Genomic DNA, 9,554 nt, shown 5'->3' with positions numbered 1-9,554 from the left:
AAAAAAGTTGTGCGCGGTTCGCAGTGGTTTTTTTTTTTTTTTTTTAATTCGCCTTCTTTCCTCGTCTCCCCTCCCCCTTCTTCCTTTCGAAAGTTTCTTTTTTTTTTTTTTTTTCCCAGAGTTTGACCGCAGGGCTGATTCAACTTCAGTGTCAATCAACTTTTTTTCCTCCTCTTCCTCATTTAAATAAGTTTAAAGCTCCTCCTCCCCCTCCGGCCCACCAAATCTGAAACTTATATAAATTGGGCTTCGCGCGCCGCAGCCCGGGAGAGTCAGAAAGGCGAGGGGCGCCGGGAGCAGGCGTGTGGGACTCCAGACCGGAGAGCCGGAGGCTGCGCCTTCCCCGCACCGGGACCTTCACGGCACACCAGATCCTCGTCCCTGCCCCGTGCGAGCGCCCAAGATGACCACCACCCTCGTGTCTGCCACCATCTTCGACTTGAGCGAAGTTTTATGCAAGGTAAAGTGGGGCGGAGCGTTTGCTTTTCAAACTCTTTTTCTTTTTTCTTTTTTCTTCTAAAAGAACCCCCGAAAGTTTAGGTCTGGGAGCGCAGGGGGGAGAGGAGGAGAGGCGAGATGGTTGTTTTTTCCGCCCCATTTTCCCCCCTCAGTTTGAAGGAATTTGACTCTCTGCTCCCCACCCTTTGAGTTTCAACAGTTCCTGGCGGGGATTACATGGGAATCCGGAGACCAGAGTTTTGGGGGGCGAAGTTTGCGTGGGGCTGCCTGGGGGACGCGGGGCATTGACTAGCATTGGGGCAATTTTTCGGTGATTCTTTCGTCCATAATGTGCTGCTCTTGAGCCGGGTTTCGCGAGTCTGCTCGGTTTCCCTGTGCGCGCTCTGGGTGTCGCCGCTGCCGGGAGGGGTTCGAGTCTCTCCAGCCCCATTGCCGGACTGTGGGTCGGGAGGTGGGGGTCCCTCGGGGAAGTGAGTCTCGGGATGACGTTTTGCTGGGAGATTTCCCCTTCTGTTCTGGAGAGGCCGGGAATCTGCGAGGAAAGACCAAGAGTTGTGGTTCAAAGGATGTTGCCAAACAAGTTTGCAATGGGACTTCAGTTCGTCCCAGCTCAGCCAGGCTTCCTCTGTTATAGCCGATCGTGCTGCAAACTTTGGGGTGAGAGTGGAACTCGGGTTCACCCGCTTACCTGTTTTCCGAGGGACCGCGACTCCTCGATATGGAGGGGATGGGGAGACACGACTACAAAATGCCGGTCTGAGCTCAAGGGTCTCGGCGAGGAAGGATTTAATGAGGCCCTCAAGCTGTGTAGTTTGCCAGCCGGTGTGGAAAAAAGCAAGTTTTAAATCCGGGATATTCCAGGAGTGCCGCTTAAGCGTACATAACAGAAGCCTGTGGATGTTCACGTTTTTTCGCCCCCTCTCCCCAATTTGAAAGAGAGAAGCTGCTAGGCTACTTTTAATTGCTAAAGTGTTTTGCCTTCTTTTAAACACGTCGGGTCATGTTGCTCTCTTTTCCCAGCTTGCTTCTCCAGTCCGTGCAGCTGCCAGGGCCCCAGGGCTGCAGGGTTGGGGTGCAGGGATACCCTGGAGCTGAAGAGCAACATCAAAAAAGTTTGAATTTCAGCTTCCTTCCCTACCTGCGCATTCCCAAACTTCTGTTGCCCTGGCGGCTGCCTGAAATCTCCCGGCACTTCTTCCTTCTCTTCCTGGCTCTCCCGCTCTTTGATCTATTTCTCTTTCTCTAGCTCCCTCCCCCCGCAGGACTTTTTAAATGAACCTCATTGTTGGGAACAGGCTCTCAACTTGGTTCCTGTAATCCGCTCTGTGGGGTGGTTGCTGTTACAGATTCCCGATCCCCCGCAGCTGATCCTAAGGGACCAACTTTAGAAATCGCACAATGACACCCACATGGGCTGGGAGCCAACTCCCAGGTCCCCTGCTCACACCCTTTCCAAATCTTGGGTACAGTTTGGGCAGGTGAATAGGGTCCCATTGGAACAGAGACCTGCCTTTGGTGTCTCTGCCCCCCTCCCCCAAATCCATTATTGACTGGGAGGAGGCTGGGGGGATTTGGTGCTTTCCTTTTCCTTCCCACCTGCAGCTTTGCGTTAAAGATTAAACACTGGCGCTCTTATCCAAGCGTGCTCTTGCAGCCAGGAGACTAACTGCAAAGGCATCTTCCCAGTGGAGGGGGTGGGGTGGGCAGTGACTGGTGGGAGAGATCATTGTAGAAGGCACCTCTTCTGGGAGCACAGGGCAATGAGTTTTGTATTCGGGAATCACATCCCTCTCCCTGCCAACCCACCCCCCTGCCAATCCGGGATTTCTCTTCCTGCCCCTCCCTCTCCCCTCCCATCAGCAAGGTAAAGCAAAGGCAGTCTGGAAATCTGTTGCCAAAGGAATGGAATGCTTCTGAAGGAGGAAGTTGAGAGTCTTAGGCCAGGTTTGGGGGGAGGGCGGCGGTTAATTAGGCAGGGACTGATTAAAAGGAGACCTAGCTCATAGTTAGTCTCCTGAGGGTGGGAAACGAGAGTTTGTGAGTTGTGTGAGATATTTTCAACGCAGGCATCTGTTTGGGAGGTGAAGAAGTTGGATTTCATGGATGAAAGTGGTAGCTTTGGGGACAGGATGTGAGGGTGCATTCCAGGGATCGGTGTGGAGTAGGTGCATGTGTAAAACAATTTTTTCACACAGGCCAGGAATTTTGTGACTTCTTATGCCTGGGGCCAGAGTAAACCCTCTTGGCTGGTTGAATGGGAGGAAGAGGGCAAGGGGTTTGCCAGGGCAGAGGTGGGGATGGCGGGTTCCTTTGAGACGGAGCATTTCTGATCGTGGAGGGGGCTGCCCTTAGTGGGTACCCTTCTGGGCCTGGCGGATGGCTTTTGTCACTAACCGCCGTCTCTCTTCTCTCTCTCTCCTCCAGGGTAACAAGATGCTCAACTACAGTACTCCCAGTGCCGGGGGCTGCCTGCTGGACAGGAAGGCGGTGGGCACCCCTGCCGGTGGGGGCTTCCCCCGGAGGCACTCGGTCACCCTGCCCAGCTCCAAGTTCCACCAGAACCAGCTCCTCAGCAGCCTCAAGGGCGAGCCAGCTCCAGCTCTGAGCTCTCGGGACAGCCGCTTCCGAGACCGCTCCTTCTCAGAAGGGGGCGAGCGGCTGCTGCCCACCCAGAAGCAGCCGGGGAGCGGCCAGGTCAACTCCAGCCGCTACAAGACGGAGCTGTGCCGCCCCTTCGAGGAGAACGGAGCCTGTAAGTACGGCGACAAGTGCCAGTTCGCGCACGGCATCCACGAGCTCCGAAGCCTGACCCGCCACCCCAAGTACAAGACGGAGCTGTGCCGTACCTTCCACACCATCGGCTTCTGCCCGTATGGGCCCCGCTGCCACTTCATCCACAACGCTGAGGAGCGCCGTGCCCTGGCCGGGGCCCGGGACCTCTCTGCTGACCGTCCCCGCCTCCAGCATAGCTTTAGCTTTGCTGGGTTTCCCAGTGCCGCTGCCACCGCCGCTGCCACGGGGCTGCTGGACAGCCCCACGTCCATCACCCCACCCCCCATCCTGAGCGCCGATGACCTCCTGGGCTCGCCCACCCTGCCCGATGGCACCAATAACCCCTTCGCCTTCTCCAGTCAGGAGCTGGCGAGCCTCTTTGCCCCTAGCATGGGGCTGCCGGGGGGTGGCTCCCCAACCACCTTCCTCTTTCGGCCCATGTCTGAGTCCCCTCACATGTTTGACTCTCCCCCCAGCCCTCAGGATTCTCTCTCGGACCAGGAGGGCTACCTGAGCAGCTCCAGCAGCAGCCACAGTGGCTCAGACTCCCCCACTTTGGACAACTCAAGACGCCTGCCCATTTTCAGCAGACTTTCCATCTCAGATGACTAAACCAGGGTAGGGAGGGCCCCCCCCCCCCGCCTATCCACCCCCCCTCCCCGACCCCGCACCCACATCCCCTACCCTTCCCTCCCTACCCATCCGATTCCTGACAAACCCCTACATTAACAAGGTTAAGCTCAACCCCTTTCCCCCTGGACCTTGGAATGCCCCCTCCCTCCCCCCTCTTTAAACGCCCCTCCTCCCCAACATAAGGACAAGTCAATTTGTCAATAGCTTCTTCTGGCTAGAACCGCCCCCCCCAACCTCAATTTTATAGCCCACTTACCATGCATAACAGACAAGTCCCATATTTGTCAGTAGATGCGTTTTTTTCCAGCTTAAGCCTTAAGTGCCAAATCACAAAAGAAAAAGCAGTAACAGTTTACAGAAGCAACTTAGTGCCTTGTGATCTAACTTTGTCACTGTGACTACATTACCTCTTCAGCGCCAGAGGGCACCCGTGGGCCTCCCCGGAGCCTCTGCCCAGGGGGAGGGGGAGGGGAAGGGGGGGGCGGGGGAGGGGGGGGAACTTAGAACCAGCAGCTCCCTCCACTGGCAACACAACTGCACCTTTCCTGATTCCAGCCTCCCAAACACTTCCTTCTCCCCTCTCCCCAGTAACCCCCCGCACCCGCCTTGGGAGAGTTGTTGCCAGACTTGGGTTTTTGGGGAAACCTAGCTTGACATTCAAAACCTTTTTCTTCCCGACCTGAACCTCTGTTGACTAATCTTGCCTGGGTTCGTGTAGGTCTGCAGGAAGGAAGACTGCAAAAGCGGATGAAGATTGTGACATAAGTGGGACTTTGTGATTTAATTTTTTTTCTTTTGTTTTAAGTGGGGAGGAAGGGGAAGCTAGATGGACTATGAGAGACTTGATTTTGGTGCTAAAGTTCCCCAGTTCGTATGTGACATCTTAAAAGAAAAAACAACAAAAAAATGAGAGTAAAGCTTAAAAAAAACATGTAAGGGGTGAGCAGTTAATGGTATTCATTCCACATACAATATCTGTGTAAAACGATTTCCTGTAGAAGTAGCTTTAATGGTTTTTGCTCTAGAATACCGTAGGTCTATCCTTAGAGCACTCACGCCATGCTTTTTTCCCTGGGTTTTAAACTTCATATAACTTCAGAAATTGGAGAGCAAAAATTTTGCTTGTCACTGCACATCAATATAAAAAAGCTTATTTAACTTATCAAAACGTATTTATTGCCAAACTATGCTTTTTTTTGTTAATTTTGTTCATATTTATCGGGATGACAAATCCATAGAATATATTCTTTTATGTTAAATTATGATCTTCATATTAATCTTAAAATTTTGTGACGTGTCTTTTTCCTTTTTTTCCACAGTTTTAATATATTATTCTTCAACGACATTTTTTGTAACTTTACACTTTTTTTGGTTATTTTATTTTAAAAAAATGAAAAATTAATTTAAAAAAATGCAAAAAACTGTTGGATTATTTATTTTAGAAATTTCCCCCCTTTGTGTTGGACTGCAAATTGAGTTTCTTTCTCTTTTGGCCTTTCACAACTAGGACTGAGAATGTATGTAAAAGTTCTGTGACAGTACAGAAGGAAAACAACTTTTAATGTATAGCTTCTAAAAGGGAAAAAAAAAAAAGAAACCCTTTGACTTCACGTGCCCATCTCTAGACATTCCGATTGCAGATTTGAGGTTCTGGATTCCAGGTTTTGGAGTTTTCCAATGTTAATGCAAACAGAACTGGCACACACACATTAAGATGAATGTAATTATTATTCCTCTTGCTGGTCACTACCGTCGCTTTCTATTTCTCTTTCTTTGTGTGAATTTATTTAAAAGAAAAAAAAACTTTTTGTAACGACTATTTGCAGTTTAAAAATCAATAAACCCATTTTTTCAAGAAATTGATGGTGAAACTGGTTTTGCTTGGTTTGTGGTTTTACTCTCTGCCTGTAGGCTTGTCCTTTGTAGGCGATGTAGGTGCTGGGAGGAGGAGGAGGAGGGCATTGGTTGATTTCTCATCCTTACAGCTAAACCAATGGCTGGTTCCTTTGGTTGAGGCTGGAAGTCTGCTGAGCTTTGAGGGGGTGGGTAGAGGTTTATTGCAAAGCAGCCTGTATTTGTATTATCTGCCCTGTTGTTGGTTGTTGACAAGGGTCCAGCCTTACCTACCCTTGCAGCCTCGAAGGTTCTTCAGAGAACTGAGGCACGGGGGCTTACTGTCTTCTCTGCCTAGCCTGTGGTCTTAATTCCTTTGGGTAACGTTTGGGGGTGCTGAAATGGTGAAGAGGGGGATGTAGCACGTGGCACTCCAGCAAACTTGGATTTGAGTGTGTTCTTTTATTTGGGTGCTTCCAGGCTTTTTTTTTTTGGCCACGCCACCTGGCATGTGGGATCTTAATTCCCCGACCAGGGATCAAACCCGCTCCCCCTGCACGGGAAGCGTGGAGTCTTAACCATTGGACCACCGGGGAAGTCCCGCCAGGCTTGTTTTTTTTTTTTTTTTTTTTCCCCCACAGGAAATTGATCTGAAGCCCTAGCCTCATAACACTTATCGGGTGGGTATGATGAACCATTGCAGGCTCAGAGAGGAGCTTCCAGGGTGGTGAGGGGCTCAGTCACAGGGGGCTGGGAGCAGAGGTGGTTTCACTTGGACCCAACATGTGCTTCTGTATTTGGAGGGCTGTTAAAAGGAAGGGGTATGAAAATGGCCAGCGTAACAGGAAGTCATCTGTTCTTGCCGCCTTAGTCTTCATTGTACCCTTGATGCCATGCAGGATAGGTAGGCCGTCATCTTAGGAAGGGTGAGGTCTACTTGGTTAGAGGAACCCCAGCCGATCGATGTCAGATGACCACTTAGAGGGGATGTTTTGCCTGCCAGAGAGAGGTTGGATCCTTCTGAAAATCCTGAGTCTGGTTCTTGGGAGGATTTCTTTCCAAGGAGGCAGAGATGGATATTGTTATCTGAGGCCTAGCTGCCTTCGGTTCCTTGCACTCAGTAAGTTTTGGGCAGTAAGCTGAATTTCCACTTGAATTCCACCCGGCCTCTCCAGAGGCAGGCAGGTCTGCAGCAGACATCAGCTGGGCCAGGGCTATCCTTGAGGTTGGAGGAGACCTACCTTAGGCACCCTGTCGACTCTTCCTTCCCTGGCCAGCAGGTGCCTGCTGGGGGGCAGGGCCGTGAGGTAGAAAAAAGGGACTATTACCTCTTTCAGGGCAGGGGCTGGTGGTGGAAGAAGGGGGAAAAGCAGCCCTTCCTGGGTCTGGAGGAAACCTAGGCCTCCTGTCTCTTGAGGAGGGAATGAGTGTGTGTATTTGCGGTGGGTGGTGATGGTGGTGGTGGGGACACGTGAGCTTCCTCTCTGACTAAAAGCAAAAAGACATATAATAGTGCACCTTGAGCTTGTTTTCCGTAGGAGTAGTTGAGCATATTGCAGATATCTTTCTAATTCCCCAGCTCATGGAGACACTGGTTGGGTTCAGAGAGGGCTGAGCATATCCACTGACCAGCCCAGAATTCCCTCCATTGGAGTCAGTCCCTTGAGTGATAACAAAGATGGAAGCATTGATTCCCAGAGACCCTGGAGTGCAGACACTGGCTGAAAAGGCGAGGTGAGGTTCCCTATGGCCTGGGGAAGCTTTCTGTCACCAGGACTTGACCCTTCACCCCACCTAAGTGTCTCCATGGGAAACTCACACAGGCTGAGATTTAGGCCACCCAGGCCCATGCATGGTCACCACAAGGACCTGGTTTTTTACCATATAGATCTTAAAGGTAGAAGAGATACCAAGGTCCAAAGCTACTTGGGAAATGAAGTAGCAGAATCTTTTTAGGCCCATGCTTTTTCCAGGATATTAGGTGATGAAAGGCCTCAGCAGCAGCAGCCCTAGTCCTGTGCTCTAGGCTGGCAGGGAATCCAGGGAGATGTGAGCCCAGAGCCCATGAGTGCCTCTACAGCTCGGGAAGATGGGAGCCATGCAGAGAGAGCTGGAAGTAAGGCCTCCACAGAGGGAAGTGGGGCAGGAAAGGCCAGGCCTGCATTTGTCAGCCAGCTTCCTGGGGCATGGTGATGGGGCATTCCTTCCAACTTCCCCACCTCCTGCTCTGGACCTTGGGACATCTCTCTTTGGGGGGCCTTTACAAGGTCTGTCCTGGCTGGGCAGGGCCTCCATGGCTGTTGGCCCTGCAACTCATGGTCTGGCTTTTGGTTAAATTTCTTCCCTCGGAGCAGCTCAAAGACATGAACCCTTTTGGCCACTGAGCAATGATTTACCTTTATAGGTCTGGAAGCCTCATTTTCGGGAGGAAGGTTGGGAGCCTGCTGTACCTCAGTGTCACTCTGGTGAAAGGAGGACATTTGGGAGAATGTGGAGGCAGACATGAGATGGGTTTTGCAGCCAACTGGATCACAAAGCACCAGTTACTGGGCAGATGGGGTCACGGCCTGAGGAAGTTTCTATGGCATGGAGGTTGGAGCCCTTCAACTTGGGTTCAAATCCCAGCTCTGCTTATGCCAGCTTGCGCCTTGGGCAAATGACTCAATCTTGGATTTTCCATCTGTATCTTGAGGGGTGACTATGAACCACAGCAATGATGGCTCTTCATCAGTGCAGGCCGTCTGAGAACTTTACGTGTGTTAACTAGTTAAATGCTCATAGTGACCCCTCAGAGGAAGTTCTGTACTATCACCATTTTACAGATGGAGAAATTGGGGTGTAGAGAAGTTCACTCATCCGTCGCACAGTTAGAAGTGTCAGGCTTTGAACCCAGGCAGGCCTGCTCCATGACTGCATTTCACTACCATGTCATAGGCTGGCATGCTGAATGCATTTGGCGTGGTCCTTAGCACATAGTAACTGCAAATCGACAGTGTTAGTTCCTGTCTCCCTTGGCCTTTGTGGAGATTTTGCAGGGGCCTGAGAGAGGACCAGTTGGATTAGATGACTCCGCACACACCCCCTCCACTGGGGGTCATGATCTCATGTCCCATAAGGCCCTGGATTGGTGCGTTTGGAGGATGGTGCCCAGGAGGAGGGCAGGCCACCCCCTTGGACTTTCTCCTTCTTTGCCTGTCATGGGGTGGCTTCTGTTAATGATTGACAGGGCAAAGGGTGCCCCAGGGCCGCCTTGGGATTTGGCCCTGTGCCCTTTTTCCCACAGGGTCTCCCTCCCTGCACGTAGCCAACCATTTAATCACATCTGGCTGGACTGCCCTAAACACTACCTGAGTTCAGTGGGCAGGGGCAGGGGAGACCAGCCAGGCTCCTCACCACCCCCTGGCTGCCTTGCAGATGGCCCTCCTCAGGCCGGCCTCTAGCAGCAAACAGGGAGTCAGAGAGTTGGGAAGCAAGGTGAAATCTTGGCCTTTTCTTGAGGTCAGGTCAGCACTGGGGGGCCCTGTGGTGATCCACCTCTTGGTGGGTAAAGCTTGGCCTACAGAGAAACCTTCTGGCCCAAGGGCTTAATGATGCTTTTTGCAGGAGCCCCAAAGGGTTACATCTGAGTTACCACTGTGGGAAATTAGTCTCTGAGGAGCCAGGGCAGGGGCTGCCCACATGCTGGGCCAGGTTCCCTCCTCCTGCCCACGAGAGCCAGCTGCTGGTTGGGGGCCGAGGATGCCTCCACCACGCTGAGGCTGTTTGCAGTTGTTTCGACATATTGGCAAAGGCTGGGTCTCAAGGTACAGGGCTGTGAGTGACGACGGTACCTGTGCTATCAGGGGGACAGTGAAAAA

At 51.8% G+C, this 9,554-nt stretch overlaps 1 protein-coding gene across 1 annotated transcript; it reads left to right on the top strand.

Annotated features, from left to right (window-relative positions):
- The first annotated feature begins 262 nt into the window (after positions 1-262).
- On the top strand, positions 263-5,723 carry ZFP36L1 (ZFP36 ring finger protein like 1). Its single transcript, XM_061180954.1, has 2 exons — positions 263-460; positions 2,884-5,723. The coding sequence occupies exons 1-2, from the start codon at positions 404-406 to the stop codon at positions 3,841-3,843; spliced, it is 1,017 nt and encodes a 338-aa protein (XP_061036937.1). The 5' UTR covers positions 263-403; the 3' UTR covers positions 3,844-5,723.
- The last annotated feature ends 3,831 nt before the right edge of the window (positions 5,724-9,554 follow it).

The sequence above is a fragment of the Eubalaena glacialis genome, chromosome 2, assembly GCF_028564815.1.
Source record: "Eubalaena glacialis isolate mEubGla1 chromosome 2, mEubGla1.1.hap2.+ XY, whole genome shotgun sequence".
Classification (NCBI taxonomy): domain Eukaryota; kingdom Metazoa; phylum Chordata; class Mammalia; order Artiodactyla; family Balaenidae; genus Eubalaena; species Eubalaena glacialis.
The sequence above is the reverse complement of the archived record's forward strand: the minus strand, read 5'-3'. Positions and strand labels throughout refer to the sequence as shown.